The sequence below is a fragment of the Cyprinodon tularosa genome, unplaced genomic scaffold, assembly GCF_016077235.1.
Source record: "Cyprinodon tularosa strain WSP-4 unplaced genomic scaffold, ASM1607723v1 ctg293, whole genome shotgun sequence".
Lineage (NCBI taxonomy): Eukaryota > Metazoa > Chordata > Actinopteri > Cyprinodontiformes > Cyprinodontidae > Cyprinodon > Cyprinodon tularosa.
In genome coordinates, this window is record NW_024039000.1 from 753461 (window position 1) to 773189 (window position 19729).

At 37.6% G+C, this 19729-nt stretch overlaps 1 protein-coding gene across 1 annotated transcript; it reads left to right on the top strand.

Annotated features, from left to right (window-relative positions):
* The first annotated feature begins 8716 nt into the window (after positions 1-8716).
* LOC119787309 (kinesin-like protein KIF26B) lies at positions 8717-15549 on the top strand. Its single transcript, XM_038291099.1, has 3 exons — positions 8717-9342; positions 13256-13648; positions 15058-15549. Exons 1-3 carry the CDS (start codon positions 9289-9291, stop codon positions 15094-15096), a joined length of 486 nt encoding a protein of 161 aa, XP_038147027.1. The 5' UTR covers positions 8717-9288; the 3' UTR covers positions 15097-15549.
* The last annotated feature ends 4180 nt before the right edge of the window (positions 15550-19729 follow it).

Below are 19729 nucleotides of genomic sequence, written 5' to 3' on the forward strand. Positions count from 1 at the left end.
GCTGAAGCTGCAAAAAGGATCCCATCTCAGTCAGAAAAACCCAAACCTACAGTTCAACACACGGCAAATTTCAAACCTCTAGAGAAATCTCCAAAAATTGATGAAGACTCACTAATTGTTAAAAAGACAAATTTTGTTCTTTTCATGGTGGAAGTGATTAATTGTACTGCTCAGACGACAAAAAAAACAGAAAAAATCAAAATAATAGTGAAGGCTGCAGAAAAATATCTGGATGTTAAAGATATGAACTGGGAGATGGTTGGAAGCATGATGGAAAGACCAATGGGACCATCAGAAACTGGCAGAGGTACGATGACCTAGAGTAAATTAAAATTATACGGGCAAATGTAATTTAGTATAATTTAGTATTATGTGGGTTTAAGTTACACAGGTTATTTTATTGTATTTTTTTTTTTTTTTTTTTTTTTTTTTTTTGGGGGGGGTGAATCGTTTCCTGTTTCCTTGCTTTACTCCATATCAGTTGGTGGCGGTAATGCACATTTCACAAGTTTGCCAACCGCCATAAAATCTCATAAGAAGAAGAAGTTTAGAAATAGAACAAATAATGGATAAGAAACAATTGGTCTGTATTAATAATGGAGAAGGGACAAGAATTGATATTAGAAATGGAAATGAATCAGCGCTAGATCTAACTCTAGTATCAGCGAATTTTGCTGGGATTAGTAATTGGAAAGTTTTAAAAGAATCAACATTAGGAAGTGATCATTATCCTATTGTTATTGAAATCGGTTTAGAAATAGAGAAAGTTGTTAATAAAAATATAGAAAAATTAAATTTTAAAAATGTTGATTGGGAAAAATATAAAATAATAAGTGATGGAAAAATGCTAAAGGTTAATTTAAATTTGGATATAGATAGCATAAATTCTTCTATCTGCGAAGCTATTTTAGGAGCGGCCCAAGGAACGATTCAAAAGAAAAAAGGAAAATATAAGAGAAAAATAGTTCCATGGTGGACAAAGGAATGTGATTTGGCAATTAAATCTAGAAATAAAGCTTTTAGACTGTTAAAGAGAAATCAAAATTTTGAGAATTTGTTGGCATATAAAAAGTCACAAGCTTTGGTTAAAAGAACAGTAAAAAGTGCTAAAAGGGTTTCTTGGGGAAATTTCTGTAATTCAATAGGAAGGGAAACAAATATTTCAAAAATCTGGGGAATGATTAAACGAATGAATGGAATTAGAAGGGAATATGGTTATCCAGTTCTTAAGAATGGAGATGAAATGGCTCTAAATGATGAGGACAAGGCAAATATGCTGGGTAGGAAATTTGTTGGAATACATAGTAGCAAAAACTTAAATATAGAAGAAATAAGGAAAAGAGCTTCTATTATTAAGGAAAATAGTAATTTATTAGAAGTAGATACAGAATATAATGATCTATTGAATAATTCCTTTTCATTATTTGAATTGAACAACTCTTTAAGGAAAACAAAAATTTCTTCTCCAGGAAAAGGCAATATCTCTTATATTATGATTAAAAAACTTAGTAATTCATCTAAAAAGATATTATTAGATTTCTTTAATAAGATATGGGAAGAGGGTTATTTACCTGTGGCATGGAAGGAAGCAATTATAGTTCCAATTTTAAAACCAGGGAAAGAGAAGTCAAATCCTACAAGCTATAGGCCTATTGCTTTGACATCACATATATGCAAAATAATGGAAAGAATGATAAATGAAAGGCTGAGTTATTTTGTGGAGAAAAAGGGGTTTTTGTCAAAATTTCAGAGTGGATTCAGAAAAGGTAGAAGTACTATGGACCCTGTTTTGTGTTTAGAACATGAAATCAGAAAAGGACAAGTTAATAAGGAGAGTGTGGTGGCTGTCTTCTTCGACATAGAGAAAGCCTATGATATGATGTGGAAAGAAGGTTTTTTAATTAAATTAAGAAAAATGGGGGTTAGAGGATCAATGTTTAATTGGATAAAAGATTTCTTACATAATAGATCTATACAAGTAAGAATAGGTCAACAATTGTCAGAAAAATATTTTGTTGAAAACGGAACACCTCAAGGAAGTATTGTGAGTCCTTTGTTTTTCTCTATTATGATTAATGATATGTTTGATAAGTTAGAGAGTGGGATGGGTTGTTCATTATTTGCTGATGATGGAGCAATCTGGAAGAGAGGTAAGAACTTGAAATTTATAGTTAAAAAATTACAAGAAGCAATTTATAGTATAGAAGAGTGGTCATATAATTGGGGTTTTAAAATTTCAATAGATAAGACAAAGACTTTATTTTTCACTAGGAAGAAAGTATCTAGTGATTTAAAATTGTATTTGTATAAACATGATTTAGAAAGAGTAAAGGAGTTTAAGTTTCTGGGTTTGTGGATGGATGAAAAACTGACCTGGAGTAGTCATATTCAAAAAGTAGTAGACAAGTGTAAAAGAGTTTTAAATGTTATGAGGTGTTTGGTGGGGAGAGAGTGGGGCGCTGAGAGGAAAGCGTTAAAATCAATATATACGGGTTTAATAAGATCTGTATTAGATTATGGCAGTCTGGCATTTGGATCAGCACCAGAAACACTTCTTAAAAAATTAGATATTATTCAGTTTCAAGCTTTGAGGTTGTGTACAGGAGCCATCAGAACAACTCCGATCTCAGCTCTGTTAGTTGAAATGGGGGAAATACCACTTTATCTTAGAAGATTACAGTTAAGATTATCTTACTGGAGTTATTTAAAGGGTCATTATAAAAACCATCCATGTCAAGAAATTTTAAAACCTAGTTGGGAAAAAGGGAAAAAGACTTTAAAATCCTTTGGTTGGGAGATAGAAAATGATGTTAAAAATTTTCAGTTATCATCCATAAAAATGAGTGATACAGTTCCTCTGCCATTGGTTCATCCATCTCTATTTAATGAAATCATTGTGGACTTATCGTTGTTTAAGAAGAGGGAAAAAGGAAATTTTTCAGAATCTCGCTCAGTCCAATCATATATAGAAAATAAATATTTTGGTTATGTTCAAGTGTATACAGATGCATCTAAAAGCCTAAGTAACAACAATGGGGTGTCATTTATCGTCCCAGAATTTAATATTAAAAAATGTAAGAGGATTTCTGATGACGTATCAGTGTTTACAGGGGAAAGGGATGGGAATTATTTTGGCTTTGAGTTGGATTGAAGATGTTCGTCCTCTAAGAAGTTTAATTTGCTCTGATTCAAGCTCATCATTATATTCAATTAAAAATAATCATTCCAATAGTAGACCAGACCTTCTATTGGAGATTCAGTTAATACTTTATAGAATTCAGACCATGGGATTAATTGTCATTTTTACATGGGTTCCATCTCATATAGGAGTAATAGGAAATGAATTGGCAGACAGATATGCAAAACAAGCTTCAAAAAACAGTTGCATTGAGATACTGATTCCATTTAGTAAAGAGGAGATAAAATCTATTATAAAACAAAAGGTTAAGGAAAGATGGCAGAAGCAGTGGGAGGAGGGAAGAACTGGTAGATGGCTTTATAGCATTCAAAGGAAAGTTGGGGTAATGAGGGGAACAGGAAGAAGTAGAAAAGAAGATAATATCATATCCAGGTTACGTTTTGGTCATACAGGCTTAAACAGTACATTATTTATAATGGGAAGACATCCATCAGGAAATTGTGAATTTTGTTTTCAAAAAGAGACAGTAGAACATGTTTTGTTGTTTTGTCCAAAGTACTCTGAGGAGAGAAGGAAATTAGAATATCGACTTCTAAAGAATAAGTTACAATTAAAAATATCAGATATGTTGGGATATTGCTCCTCTTCTGAATATTTACGTCATTTATTAAGATTTCTTAAGAAAACTAAACTGATAGAAAGGATTTAGTTTTTTTTTTTTAGGTTGCGTCCTGATCCACACTCCTTACCAGTAGGTGGCGGTAATGCACACCAATAAGTTGCTTGTCAACCGCCATTAAACAAGAAGAAAGAAAGAAAGAAAGAAAGAAAGAAGGCATGTGGATGGTCGTTTGGTGCATGGCGCGTGTTTTGAAGCTGCTTATGGAGAAATGTCTTGGGCCGTGAGTAGTGAGGAAACAGGAAGCGATTCTTGTGGGATGGAAGAGGGAAATAGTGACAATGAAGGTTGGAAGATAGCAACATCAAAAAATGAGAAAAAGCGGAAAAAACAGAGATCAGTTCAAGGGGAATCTAGTTCAGAACAATCCAGTGATGATCATTCCATACATTCCACAGCACAACAAAATGAATTCAAAGTCATATTCAAAGTCGTTAATCAGGCAGACTCTTTTACAAATTGGAATCCGGTTCACTTAACAAAAACCATCAATAAACTTGTCGGAGAAGTCAGAGGTGCCAGAATTCTGTACAGTGGAGACCTGCTAATTAACTGCAGAGACAGCGCCCAGCAAGGCAAAGCAATACGGATCAACAAAATTGACGGGATAAGAGTTCAGTGCAGCCTAATGGAGAACAAAAAGATCAGCAGGGGAGTCATTGGAGGAGTTCCTCTAAAAATTTCTGAAAAAGAGATTCTGGAAAACATAAGCGGTGCAAAAGTAAAAGAAGTAAAACGGTTAAAAACAACAAGAAACGGAGAAAGATCTGACAGTTTATCAGTGCTAATTAAATTTGAGGAAGAGCAATTACCAAGCAAAGTATTCATCGGTTACATAAGCTATAATGTCAAAATCTACAATCCTCCACCATTGAGATGTTTCAAATGCCAAAAATTCGGTCACATTGCAGCAGTTTGTAAAGGGAAACAGAGGTGTGGAAGGTGTGCAGGAGAACATGAGTACGGAAAATGTGGAAAAGAAGCTATAATAAAATGCTGTAATTGTGGTGGAGAACATACTGCTGCCTATCGCGGCTGTGAAGCAAGCAAAAGGTCTGAGGAAATTAAAAAAATGAAATTTGAGCTCGGAATAACCTACGCTGAAGCTGCAAAAAGGATCCCATCTCAGTCAGAAAAACCCAAACCTACAGTTCAACACACGGCAAATTCCAAACCTCTAGAGAATCAAAAAATTGATGAAGACTCACTTATTGTTAAAAAGACAAATTTTGTTCTTTTCATGGTAGAAGTAATTAATTGTACTGCACAGACAACAAAAAAAAACGGAAAAAATCAAAATAATAGTGAAGGCTGCAGAAAAATACCTGGACATTAAAGATTTGAACTGGGAGATGGTTGGAAGTATGATGGGAGGACCGATGGGACCATCAGAAACTGGCAGAGTTAAGATGACCTAGAGTAAATTAAAATTATATGGGCAAATGTGATTTAGTATTATGTTGGTTTAAGTTACACAGGTTTTTTTTTTTTTTTTTTTTTTTTTTTTTTTTTTTTTTTTTTTTTTTTTTTTTTTTTTTTGGGTGAATCGTTTTCTGTTTTCTTGCTTTACTCCATATCAGTTGGTGGCGGTAATGCACAATTCACAAGCCTGCCAACCGCCATAAAACCCCATAAGAAGAAGAAGAAGAAAGAAAGAAAGAAAGTTTAGAAACCCAGCAGAAATGGTGGCAGTTATACTAAGCTTACAATGGATAGAGGAGGTTAGACAAGACAGGATGGTGGTCTGTACAGATTCCAGAGCAGCTTTAGAAAGCATTCAGGGAGAAGGAAATTATAGAAAAGATTTAATATTAAAAACCCATCACGGTCTATTTAGATTATATAGGGGTGGTATTGATATTTGGTTATGTTGGGCTCCAGCACATGAAGGTGTAAAAGACAATGAAAAAGGAGATATACTAGCAAAAAGGGCTTTAGAGGGAACAATAGCAATTACAATTCCTTTTGGGAAAGGGAAAACTGAATCACTTATAAGAGTAAAGAAATTGAAAAATGGCAAAAGAGATGGAACGAAGATAAGAAAGGAAGAGGTTTATATAAGGTACAAAAATCAGTATTAAATAGAATCACTAATGAGAGAAACAGAAGGCTAAGGACCCCTAAACTGATGGCGAGATGGAGTGGGGACCCCCTAATTATATATAATGTATGAAATTGTGTTATATCAAACAAGTCCTATAGTCACTCTATTACATATGGAGTAATGTAACGAAAGTAATTTCGCCCTGGGATTATTAAAGTATTTCTGATTCTGATTCTCATTGATGGGACAGGTGTTGTGAATGAAATGGTGCCCAGCTTGAAAGAGCTCCTGTGTGTGTCGCTGAATGTGTGCACTGATGACAGAAAGACATCTTATGCCTTCAATTGTCTGTTTACTACAGTGTGTTGAATTCACGTTAATGTGGATTTAAAGACATTTTAATTAGTGGAGAAAATTGCAAGGGGGAATATAACAAAAAGTTTAATCAACCAAAACCTTTCGACCCCCATGCAGAACCTCTGCGGACCCCCTAAGGGTCGCGGACCCCTGTTGAAGACCTCCGCTCTAAGGGATTGCCCAGCCACCCTGAAGAATAAACTAATTTTAGTCGCTTGTCATATTTTAAAGAAGTCATATTTTAAAATGTACATCTCTGGATTAAAGTAATATTTTATATATTTCATTACAGAGACGATCTGACCATTTTTTTTAAACAAGTTTGACGTTTGGCTTTATAAAGGATTTTTTAAAACACAGTCCTTATTTTGTTACATTTTGCAATACAACTTATTTACCAGCAGAGGGCACTGTGTTACTGCTTATTATGGTGAGCTTCTGAATGGAGGAGAATGTAAATCAATTAAGATTCATTCACCTACAGTTATATGAGGCTTCACAAACTGGGATCATGAGAATACGTACAAAAGAAGGTTTGGGTGCATAACTGACATTAACTCTGGAGTCCATTACACAACAGTGAAATACTTGTGACTTAAGTTATAATAATATGGAAATTTAGGCAACACTAGTTGATTTTCGGGCCTCTTTGAAGGTCAGTTACATTTAAAATACAGAACTTTTTATACATTATATTTATACTATATATATATACATATATATATGACACCTGTTCATCTGTTATTTACTCCACCCTGTGTTTTAGGCCTAGCTGGCTTGGCAGCCATTTAATCAGGTGACGTAAAGGTTATGATTTTAATCTATGCTCTACGCTCTGGATTACCCATAATTCCAAGCCGTAATGTAAAAAAAAAAACTAAAATACATTGTTCTTTAAGATCTTTATTGTGGTTTGAAACATATTATAAGAGTTTTTTTTTTTACCAACAGTCTAATGAACTATACATAGTTATTAACATAGTAATTAAAAGTACCACTGTATGCTTTGCTATTGGTGTCGTGTTTAAACGGCTCACCATCATGTTGAAATTTGCCATATGTTGGGGTATAAATAAGGTATGGTCAACCCAAAGTAGAAACAGGTGGGTGTAAGAGAAATTTTTCACACCATTACATCTGCAAAGAGACGTCCTAATCTACAATTGGGCCCCTAAGAGGTCAGGGCAGAGGCGTAGCCAGAACATTTTTATAAGGGTGGCCAAGAACTAACCAATGTACACTGAGGGGGGGGCGAAAGTGGATAGGCGCCAGAACCTCAGGGTCAATCTATACTATTGCAACAGGAAAATCAACAAGCACAACATCAATATTCTCTAAATAAAGACAAGCTATACTTGCCTACAGCCTGTGCTAACAAATAGACACATATATTTCAACATCCGAACTTTTTAGATAAAACGTATAGTGGATACAAGGTTTGAATTCTGGGGCAAACATCTCTTCCTTTGTCATTACTTATCTACTTTTATCAACAATTATTCTGCATAAAATTGATATTTACAAGTGCTAATATATACACAAATTGACTATTACGTTTTTATTAAAATATTTATTTATGATTTCACTGAAGACACCTAGATGACATTCATAGACACATAATTTTCTCTTTACCCCTATAACACAAAATATAGTTCTGAAAACAGCATGAATTATCATCTTTAATGTTGTTCTACTGATGTGCATAACTAACTTCGTTGTCAAGTAATTAATATATAAAAAATGTAAATGTTTTGAAAATTCCACTTGAGAGTATTACTGCTGCCACCATCTGTATTAAGGCTGATTTATACTTTGAAACTAGGTCCCCTGCGTAGGTGTCGCAGTGAACAAAAATCCATCCCCGCCCCCTCCACAGGCACTCCGCTGCATCTCTTCCAAATTATGACTGACTGCAGACAGTGCCGTAGACAGGAGGCTGGCTTGTTTTGTTTTTATGATCGAAATTGCAGAAAACAACTCGTGAATTTTGACCAGCCAGAAGATCGAGGTGCGCGAGAATGCTGGGACCCTTTTTCCAAATGGATCCCCGCTCTTTTTCGCTGTCATGTCCCTCCGTTGTGGGACTTAACTCGCCCCCACTTCCTCTTTGCCTCGGCCATATCTAAACCCAAAGCGTGTAGCACAGTCCATGCTTCAATATTGAGCATAAATCAGAAATGTCTGCGTCAAGCTCACTGTGACACACTGCTGCAGAAGTATAACCAGCCCAGAGGGGAAAAAATGGTAGGGATGGCTATGGTCACCCAATCATTGGCCACCCCTACCTGGCCCCTCATCTAGCTCCGCCCCTGGGTCGGGGTCCCCTAGGCAACTGAAGTCTCTGTATATATATATATATATATATATATATATATATATATATATATATATATGGAACCTTTGGATGTGTGATTGGCCTGAGGTGGATGAGGGGCAGGTTGGCCCCGCCCTCATCCAGATGTGAGTCGCGCTCCTCAGTCCATCGCTGCTGCAGCAGAGTGCGGGCTGAAGGGAAGTCAACAGGAGGGTGCGCATGAGTCCATTTAAAGTCTCATGAGCGAGGGGCAGACTAATGTTGCTAAGCTGTTTTTTTTTTTATCTGGTTCATTTTAAAATGTTTTGAACATGTTCTATTTTTCTCATCGGCTCGCTGGACTTCATCCAGGAGGAGTCAGGTTTACCTGAACACGTTGAGCTTGAGAGCTGATGGAGAGAGGCAGGGCTGAGCGCGGTGCCACTCCAGCGCGCTGAGCAGGGATTTCATTCAGCGCGCAGCGCAATCTGCCGCATGACCTGTGCGTCTTTTCTCAGCCATTCAACTATTTGTGCTTAAATTTCCACCAAAAAGAAAAGGCAAAGGAGCCTGTTTTGTTTCCCTGCCAGCTTAATGGGGATCACCCCTCTACCACATGCATCTGGCCACGGCGTAAGGTGTACCTCAAGCGACCTGCAGGAGCGTCTAGTTAATTGAAATCGATCCACTGGTTTGTTTTTTTGAATGTGAAGCAGCGGCAGAAGGTTTTACTCCTCCTCCTCTTCCTCATCCTTCCCCATCCTCTTACCTCCAACATGACTTCCCTATCGGGGACTAAGGAGAGGAGCAGCCGGAGCAGAAAACATGGGGTAGGTTTTTATTTCTAAATTCCAAATGAGTTGATGCTTCTTTATGAGTAAGGAAGGAAAATCTAAAAGCTTACCCATTCAGTCCCTGCACCACCCTGCTACACTAGAGTGTTGTCTGGTTCAATTCTCAGCCACTAATAAATATAAAACCTGATGACAGCTCTCATTAGATTTGTGTCCACGCATACTTCACTGCTCATGGTGTCACAACAATGGGTTTTAATTCATCACTAAGACCAGCTTCATCTCTTTAATTATCACCCCAAGTCAGGTGTTATTCTCTAACTCCCACTCCATGTCTCTGCCTTCTATCTACAGCCTGATTAGCTTAAATTTACTACACTGGGTTGAGTTATACAAACCTTCCAAATAGTGAATGACTGGGCTTTCCTATACATTTACAACCTCTGGCAAAAAATATGTAATCACCAACCTTGGAGGGTATTAATTTAGTTGTGTAATTTTGTAGAAAAAGGCAGATCACAGACATGACACAAAACTAAAGTCATTTCAAATGGCAACTGTCTGGCTTTAAGAAACACTAAAGGAAATCAAGAAAAATAATGTGGTAGACAGCAAAGGTTATTTATTTAGACCAAGTAGATGGGGAAAAAATATGGAATCATTCAATTCTGAGGAAAAAAATGATGGAATCATGAAAAACAAAAGAACGCTCCATAGATCACTAGCATTTTGTTGCACCACCTCTGGCTTGTCTAACAGCATGCAGTCTCTGAAGCATGGGCTTAATGAGTGACAAACAGTACTCTTCATCAATCTGGGTCTAACTTTGCAGGTTGGAGCGTTCACATTGACAATTTTCTTCAACTTCCACAATAGATTTTCAATCGGATCAAGATCTGGACTATTTACAGGACATGGCATTGACCTTATGTGTCTGTTTTAAATGAATGTCTTCTCAGTTTTTGCTCTATTGCAAGATGCATTATTATCTTCAAAACTTTTTTCACTTTTTAACTTTTTTTCATCATCCCCAGACATCCTTTCAATTGATGGGATTAGAAAAGTAAAACATTTCAACATAAACTTGCATTTGTTGAAGATTTACTTACAGCCACATCAGCAGTGCCTTTACCTGATGTGCAGCCCCATTTCATCAATGACTGTGGAAATGTGCATGTTCTCTTCAGGCACTCATCCTTATAAATCTTATTGGAACAGTACTAAAGAAAAGTTTTAGCATCATTACCTTGCCCAATGCAGATTTGAGATTCATCACTGAATAAGACTTTCCTCCAGTCATCCACAGTCCACCATTGCTTTTCCTTCGCCTGTAGTAACCTGTTTGTTTCGGTTTAGGTGTTAATGATGGCTTTCGTTTAGCTTTTCTGTATATAAGACCCATTTCCTTTAGGCGGTTTCTTCTAGTTTGGTCACAGACTTTGACTCCAGTTTCCTCCGATTTGATCCCCATTTGTTTTTCTTTTGAGACATATTGCTTTAAGTTTTCTGTCTTAATGCTTTGCCATCTTCCTTGGTCTGCCTTCGCATGTCGTTTGTTTTTGGCCCAGATTTTAGACACAGCTGACCGAACAACCAACATCTTTTTGCAACATTGCATGATTATTTACCCTCTTTTAAGAGTTTAACAATTCTCTCCTTTGTTTCATGACATCTCTCTTGTTGGAGCCATGATTCATGTCAGTCCAAGTGGTGCAACAGCTCTCCAAGCTGTGATCACTCCTTTTTAGATGCAGACTAACGAGCAGGTCTAATTTGATACAGGTGTTAGTTTTGGGGATGGAAATTTACAGAGTGATTCCATCATTTTTTCCTCAGAATTGAGTGATTCAATTTTTTTCCCTCTTCTTGGTCTAAACAAGTAATCGTTACTGACCACCATATTTTTGTTAATTCATTTTAGTGTTTTTTAAAGTCAGGCAGTTGCCATTCGAAATGACTTTAGTTTGGTAGCATCTCTGTAATCTTTTTCCTACATAATCAAACAACTGAATGAACATCCACCGAGGCCGGTGATTCCATATTTTTTGTCAGGGGTTGTGTACATTGCTGCTTTATTATGGCCTTAGAATTATTGGCCCTGGACTCACTATTTTAGTAAATCTGTAATACAGCATAAAAAATCTGGTTCTCTGTTTTATGTGGCTCAGTCTTTTACATCATCAGATCAGTGTACAATGGCTCAATAAATTTCTGCTATTTGCCCCTTCTCCAACCTATAGTCACTCTTCAAGACACCAAGCTACATTAAATCCTTCTCTTGAACCAGAGACCAAATACCTGGAGGGAACTGTCCAATATTTTCTGATTCAGAGCCATGTGCTCAAAACGATAAGAAATGACTGTCATTCTAGTACATTCATGCCTGCACTAAAGGTCATTACCCAAACATGCCGGCTGAATAACATGTCCTGCAAAAGGAAATATGAAACCCAGACTTTAAAGAGGTGTGTCAACAATACATCCCCTTAATGTTCAGAGCCTCTAGTATCTCTGGACATATCTTTGTTCTTTTCATGCCCTTGCCACCAGGATATTGTTTAACATTCTTGACCATGGTTATGAGCTCACCTTTTTTTTCTGAATCTTCTCTCTTTGCCATTTCAACAAAAGGAATCCGATGAGATGATTCAACCTCAGCGCTTACATTTGAATTTTACCATTTCCACTGGAAGAAGGAGACCCCAGTGTAGAACTAGAACTTGCTGGAAATACAATATGTCCATTCTGGCCTGGAAACAGCGAATAGGCCAGGAAAAAGAATATCTGTATTTACTTTATTGGAGCATTTTCAGACACTTTAGAATCTCTAATTGAAAAGTGTTCACAAACATGTTACTGCTTCTATGTGTTCTTGGTCTGATCAAGCATCACTCACAAATGCTAATATCATTTTTCACTCTTATATAGCTTTTCTTGGAGTCTTTATGCAATAATAGTCTTTGTGTTATTAGTTTTCATCAGAGTAATTGTATGCAGTAGAAATGCAAAGATGCTGACTTCTGGTTTCATTTCGGGTCTGAAATGCAGATTCTGATTTTAAGAGAAATATGCTGTAGGGTTCTGACAGAGGTGGCAGTTTTCAGTCTAACAGAAAATTGAATTATAAGATTATCCTCATTTATGCAACAAAGCACATGGTCATAATATCAGGGTCTATTCTGCCGTTTGGTTCAGTTACAGACCAGTGCATCCAATAAATAATTGAACTTCATTAGAGTCCCTCAATAAAAAGTGGCAGGTTGATCATGTTTAGTCAGCATATTGCCGTCTTAAAGTGGTATTGCTTATCTATATTCAACCCCTGACCAATTTACTTTGCTCAGTTTTCCTGCTTAGAGGCACAGGGGGGTCATATTATTCAAGCAGTTTACACACATGAGGCAAGATGGGCCCTGGACAAGTTGCCAGTTTATCACAGGACCAACAAAGAAACCAACACAACACCTAGCTTCATTTGAAAAACCAATTAACCGAACATACATGTTTTGTAACTGTGGGAGGAAGCTGGAGTTCCAAGAAAAAATCTAGTCATATCTTTGGAGAACATAAGAAAGATTCCAGCCAAGGATCAGACTAGGGATGCTTGCTGGAAGGAAAGAGATGCAAATATCAGATATTCAGCATCAAAATTTGCTGCTACATGGATTGTTTATACAGTAGATAATAGAGCTTCTATTTCATGTCTCAAACATATTAAAAACACTATTCTGCTTTGTCAAGAAAAAGAAACAGCTTTTTTTTTTTGTTGCCTCACAAGCAAATTGCCAACAGCTTCAAACAGCCCATACTACTGTATAGTCTTTCACATTGACATCCCCATTTCGATTATTTCCCTGTTCCTGAGCAACCTCTGGCATTTATGCTCATGCCATATTTGAACCTATATATCGTCTTTGCTAAAAGTGAAACTATCCTTCTATGCCCACAGATGTCTGACTCCTCCCCAACAAAATCTGCCTCCTTTTTCCCTGACACATGGTGCCGAAAAGCCTATGAGGAAAACACCCGTTCTGGCACTCGTCCCACACCTGAGGGAGCCGGCTCCATGCCCAGCTCCACGGGCACCCCTTCCCCAGGCTCTGGGATCTCATCACCTGGATCCTTCTCTGGATCTCCTGGAACCATCTCCCCAGGAATTGGCACTGGATCACCAGGTTCCCTCGGTGGTTCCCCGGGTTTTGGGACCGGGTCACCGGCCTCAGGAAGTGGAAGTTCCCCGGGAAGTGAAAGGGTGATATGGTGTGAGAACTGCAACACACGGCTGATGGAGCTGAAACGTCAAGCACTGAAACTGCTCATCCCTGGACCATATTCCAGCAAGGTAAAAACAGCTTTGATCAGGCTTTATATATTTAATAAAAAAGCCGATAAGCAGCACTGTGCTAATAAAGAGAACAAAGTAAAACGAAGAACTATGACTGTGAGACTGACTGTTCAGCTTTTATGCTTGTGCTGGAGATTCAAGGATTCAAGAGTTTTTATTGTTTGACATTTTTAAAAGCTCTGAGGTTTGCTGCTGGTCGGAAGGCCATTAATTAGGAGTAATTTGGGAGGTTTGGTTCAGGTTCTGCTGATTACAGCCTTCTTTGTGGTTACATTTATTGCAGAGGAGAAAGAACGCACACATGAAAAATTTCATCAAACCTGCTTTAGGTACGTTTTTTTTTTTTTTTGAGGAACTTTTTAAAAAACTGTGAGATTTCATTTTTAAACTTCTCTAAAATCTGGTATTTGAGAGTTGTATGTGATACATTCACATTTTAATCTGACACAAATGTTTAAAATCCTGTTAAAACATTTTTTTAGGAAAGAACCTATATGTAAATAAAGTCATTGATTCTTTTTAAAAGCTGTGGAAAACATAAATTGGGAAAATCTTCCAATATATTGCTTAAACTGTCAGCCTAAAGAGCATTTATTTTTGATCACAGAGGCATCCAAACAACATCCAAGAGGCCTGTTCTTAGGGAGATGCAGTGTTTCAAAGCTCAGGTGAATGAGTCAGTTTGGAAAAAACAATAGATGTCCGCTTCACTATGGCTTTTATTGAAGAGTAGCTGAATAATTAAAAACATGGTGAATAAATAAGCTCCATCTCCTATATTGGCAGACACACAATACATGGAAGGAGGCCTCTCTGCTAGAGGAGAGCAAAAATAAATATCTCTGTCTCAGATGGAAAATGTTTTTTTGTGAATCTAACCCTGCACAGTACAGTTTTGGTAGCACTATGTTGAGGGAAAGTTTTTTATATGTAGGGTTTTGGAAATTGGTCAAAATTGATAAAGATGAAAGGTGGGACATTTGGGACAATGCTGCTAAACACCTGTTAAAGGCTGCAAGAGACTTGAGAATGGGATTCAAGAGCAACAATAAAAACAGAATGATGGGTTAGTTTACATCAAATCATATTGTAGGAATATGCTAGTCAAAGTCGAGGCTTAAATTAAAGTAGGAAAAGGGAGGATGAATTAAAAAATTTTTTAATATACAGGACTTTTCAATCAAATGAGCGTTAGCCTGAGCTATTAGAAATGGACAAGAAGGATTTACAATGCTGGTAAATACATGAAAACACATGGTTCTGTAATTGCACAGAAAAGTGGTCTTCCAATTTTTGCCTCAAGTGGGCTGATAAAATGCAAACAACGCTTTTTAGATTTTTTAAAACCATTTTTAAAGCCATATTAATTTTTTTTCTCCTTTCATGATGTGCGTTTTCTATCACAGGAAACCCTACAAGATACTTCTGACTTAAAGCACTTCTAAAGACCTTTCAGTTTTGGTCCATTTTGGCTCCCCCAGTGCACAAAAGCTGCATTGTTTTGCCTGAAGAAGAACCGCATATTCCATGAAGACCAGCACATAGCACGGTCAAATGCTTATCTCCTGGTCAACTGCAGTTGGATTGATCTAGATTTCTGTTTCCAGTGACTGTATGAAACATGAATAGCAATCAGGTAGTGCATCTAATTGTGGCGACACAATGTGATATGATGATGTTGAAAATAAGAAACAGTTAGCTTTGGTTTTGTACCGCATTCAACCCCGCCTCACCGACTCGTAAAAAACTGGTGTGTTGATGACTTTAGAATCTTGAAACAGACACATATAATGTCATGTTTGATCATTTCATTGTAAACACACATATATAAATCCCAGCAGGAAGGTGCTGCATTGCCTGAAATCAACCCTGCACAAATATACAGTCTTCCAGGGAAATTAAGACGTATTGACTTACTTCTTTATAACGAAAGGGTAAAGAGGGAAGTGATGTATGCCGTTAAGCAGTCTGCACATTAGTAGTTGTTTTGTGTAGCAGGGTTACTGCCGCACTCCTCAAAGTGGTTTAGTGCTGATGAAAGAGATACAGAGCCCCTCGGGCCATGACAGAGGTGTCACTCCAGTAGTTAAATATTGATTTATAATCACAAAAGTTATGAAAATATTTTTTGAAGGTTGAAAAGTTAGGGTTAGTTTAATAAAACAGGGAAAAAATCAATCAAGGGGTGAAAAAACATAATTGCTAGATTTATGCAGAACTCTTTTGTACCTTGGCATACACGCCAAGGCAAATATGAGTCAACCAATGTACTTGTCAGGCTCCAATAAACCTCTTATTAGCGCTCTTTGATTGCTTTCTGTGATGTGGGATTTTTGAACCATTGGTAAACACACCTGACTCGACTACTTGGAAAGCTTTGATGCAAAAACAGGAACCCTTTTCAAAGTTTTATTTGTTATTGTTTGAACAAACATCAGTAAAATCCATCAACAGCACTGTCGGGTAGATATTTTATGGTATAGAAGAACAGGTTTAACACACAAGCTGAACAGAAATGCAGAGTTCACTCCCAGGACTCATTTACCTGTTTTTTCTTGCTCCACATGCTAATTCATTCTCTTTAAAGTAACTTGATGTGAGACAGTATTTTCTGATCATAAGTAGGCTATGTTTCTCTGAGCTTGCACTATATTATCTCCTTATTGAAGAAGAGGAGCTGCTCTGCATGCTTTCAAATACTTGCAGGTCATTACTGAATACCTTAACAGTTCAGTTATTTCAGCCAGGTAGAGTTTCCCGACTGGCTGTTCTTTTGTTTAACCCTAGACGTGAGTAAACTGACCTATCCAGGTGTTCTTTGTCAAAGAAAAACTGAACTGGTGTCCTTGGTAAAAGCAATGTGACCCAATAATCCTTCACCTTCAGCAAATGTGCTGGAACAGCAGTATGGTGTGTGTGTTTTGTGCAGTTGTCCTGTCAGAATGAGACCTTGTGTTATTCTCATGAGACAGCGGGGCATGTGTGACCCCCACCTCCTGACACACACACACATACGCAGAATGCACATTCATCAAGTGGTACAAACTACACAAACCCCTGTTTGTCTCATGAATATAAATAAATACACGACAGTTTATGCAGCAGAGATGCTGTTAGTCTCTCTCACACACACAGACACACCCTCATAAGTAGTCTAACACTGATCACCAAGTCTTTACCTTCAGATAGAGAAATTTATGCAGCTGTGACCTGCTTTTGGTCCCCGCAGAAAACACAAACTTCCCACAGAGTGGCTGTGTAAACCCGTTAGTCCTCATAACAGGAAGAAAAAAAGAAATCTCTGCAAACATTATGTTAATGATGACCTTCACAGATCTTACCCTGTTTGTATGTCTGCAGTTTAATGGGCCTGTGTGGATATGTGCAGTGTTTGAATATGGTGATGCAGCTCATTCACTGGTATAGTGTGTGAATTAAGTCACCAGACTTCTTTAAAAGAAATGTTGGTTCAGTTGCTTAACACCAATCAGCCAATCAAATGCCAGGAACCTGACGCGGCGTGGCAACATTAGATGTGATAAAGATTATTTGGTTAAAGTCTAACTAAAACTCAGAATAATTAAGAAAGGGAATTTGAATATGTCTTGACTGTCCTGAGTAATTAATAAACTGCTGATCTACAAGGCTTTTTTGCTGAGGTTTAAAGAGAATGGATAAAAAAAAGGACAAATGTTTAGTTAGCAGCATTTGTTTGATTGCGTTGTTGATTTTAAACAAAGTAATCTTGGTCCGTCTGGTTCGAGGTGGTGATCGATGTGTGTGATGGAGGGGAAACTGTGCTGGGAGCTTTATGAAGAGCATTTTGAATGCCGATTGGCTTTTTAGAGGTTACGATCCAGTCGTCGATTGGCTAGAGCTTGAGGGAGGCCCACCAGCAGGTGGTCCAACTGAGACTAATAAGAGTCTTCCAGATAGAATTTTCGCTTAGGCTTCATTTGAGGCTGGAGTGAAGGTATATTTTCTTTGCACACAATGAGCCTCTTTACACTAACTGAGCATTGTTTAAACACTACAGTCTACTTGAGTAGTCGTTAGAAACAATGGCCATTGCTTTATAACCTCACAGTGCCAGTCTTCTAGTGGATTCTTCAAGCAGAACAACATGGATTAAAACTTTTAAGGGTTGTTTAAAGCATATTTTTTTAATATAATTAATCTATGGCATGAAGCAGTTCCGAACACAAAAGTGGGGTTAATCCCTGCACTAGTGAGATAAAGGTAATAGACTGGCAGATATATAATAATATTAATTGAACTGATCTCACACTGGAGAAGTTTACCTCTGCATTTGACCCATTACCTTGGGGAGCAGTGGGCTGTTACTGTGCGGCACCGTGGGAGCAGTGTGGGGTTAAAGGTTGTGTTCAACTCATGTAGTTTAACTCAGAACCTCTGGGACCCAAGCGCACAGTTCTAACCACTAGTCCACCACTCCCCTAGTGTATATATATATATATATATTAGGGCTGCAACTAACGATTATTTTAAAAATCGATGAATCGGACGATTATTTTTTCGATTAATCGATGAATCGGACAAAAAATATTTTTTATATTAACCTCTTTATTCCAAAATAAACATTATAGACAGAACAAACAAGCACACAAGTACAGGTTGCTCATTAACTGTACTGGTGCAATATGAAAAATAAATGTTTGTGTTAAAACTACGCAAACTTACATGAGAAATGTAGCTGTACATCCACAAAATATAGGGTACTTTGTTTCATAAAGCGCAAAAAAAGACATTTTTGTTTTTAAAAGCCTCTAAGGGGTTCAAACAATAGGCCCCCCCATTTCAACAAATGAGTTTTTTTTAGACTAGAAGAGTTCTGCCTTTTAAAACAGGAAAGTACAGCAGTTAAATTTGCTACTTGAGAAAATACTGAACCATAGAGATAAAAATAGCCCTGTGATTCAAATTATAAATTGTATTTGGAATAAAAATGAGAGAACTAGGGGTGCTAAAAAACACATCCTCCAAAGACAGATATTTACATGGGAATGTGGCATATAATTAATTGACATATTACTGATCGTGCTGGATTTTATTCTGCCTTACTTCTATAAATTGCAGGATCATCTTTACTTTATCTTTGCCAGAAGATTTAAACTTTAAAAGTCTTGCCCTCATAATTTGCAAGCTAATTTATTTATAAAGTAAATATAAACGCTGCTTAAGCTAATACAAATGAAATTAAAAGTAAAATAAGTAGCCAACCTTATCACTGTCTGTAACCTACCAACAAGGTAAGGAAAGCATCAGATGAGCTACCTGAGAAACTAACGTTACGTTTCCCCACTTTAAAACCAAACAAACATGGTGGTTCCGTGCCATGTTAATTTCTTTTGAAAAAAGTTGCATGTTATCACTTTTTTCGCTTTACAAAGCGCAGGCTATTTTAATTATTGTGATCAATTTGCGCCGTCAATCCCGGTGCATGCGCGCTTCATTTGCAGTCTGGACGCTGAGGCTCTGACTGAGAGGGACTCCTGCGGGAAAACGGGGTTGGGGTTGGGGAGGCGCCCCACGGCAGAGTAGGAACGATGCATGCTTTCACGTAAGAGTCTCCAAAAGCCGCCAGTGACACCGAAAAAAGTCGCCAGATTTGTTGCTAGTCGCTTTTTTGAAAAATAGTCGCTGGAGGGGTCTGAAAAGTCGCGGAGCTGGCAACACTGCCCCTGCGGCGCTGACTCGCTCCGCCATATTTAGGCCCGAGCAGCGACAGCGCTGCTGCGAGAGCCTATTGTATCTGTAGTGTTTATTAGGCCCGAGCAGCTCACCGCTGCGAGAGCCTATTGTTCCTGTACCGTTTGTTATTATTATTAGGCCCGAGCAGCTCACCGCTGCGAGAGCCTATTGTTCCTGTACCGTTTGTTATTATTATTATTAGGCCCGAGCAGCTCACCGCTGCGAGAGCCTATTGTTCCTGTATCGTTTGTTATTAGGCCCGAGCAGCTCACCGCTGCGAGAGCCTATTGTTCCTGTACCGTTTATTCTTCTTTTTCTTTTTCTTATTTTTCTCCGCTTAAAAGAAACAGCTTTTTGGAGGCTTTA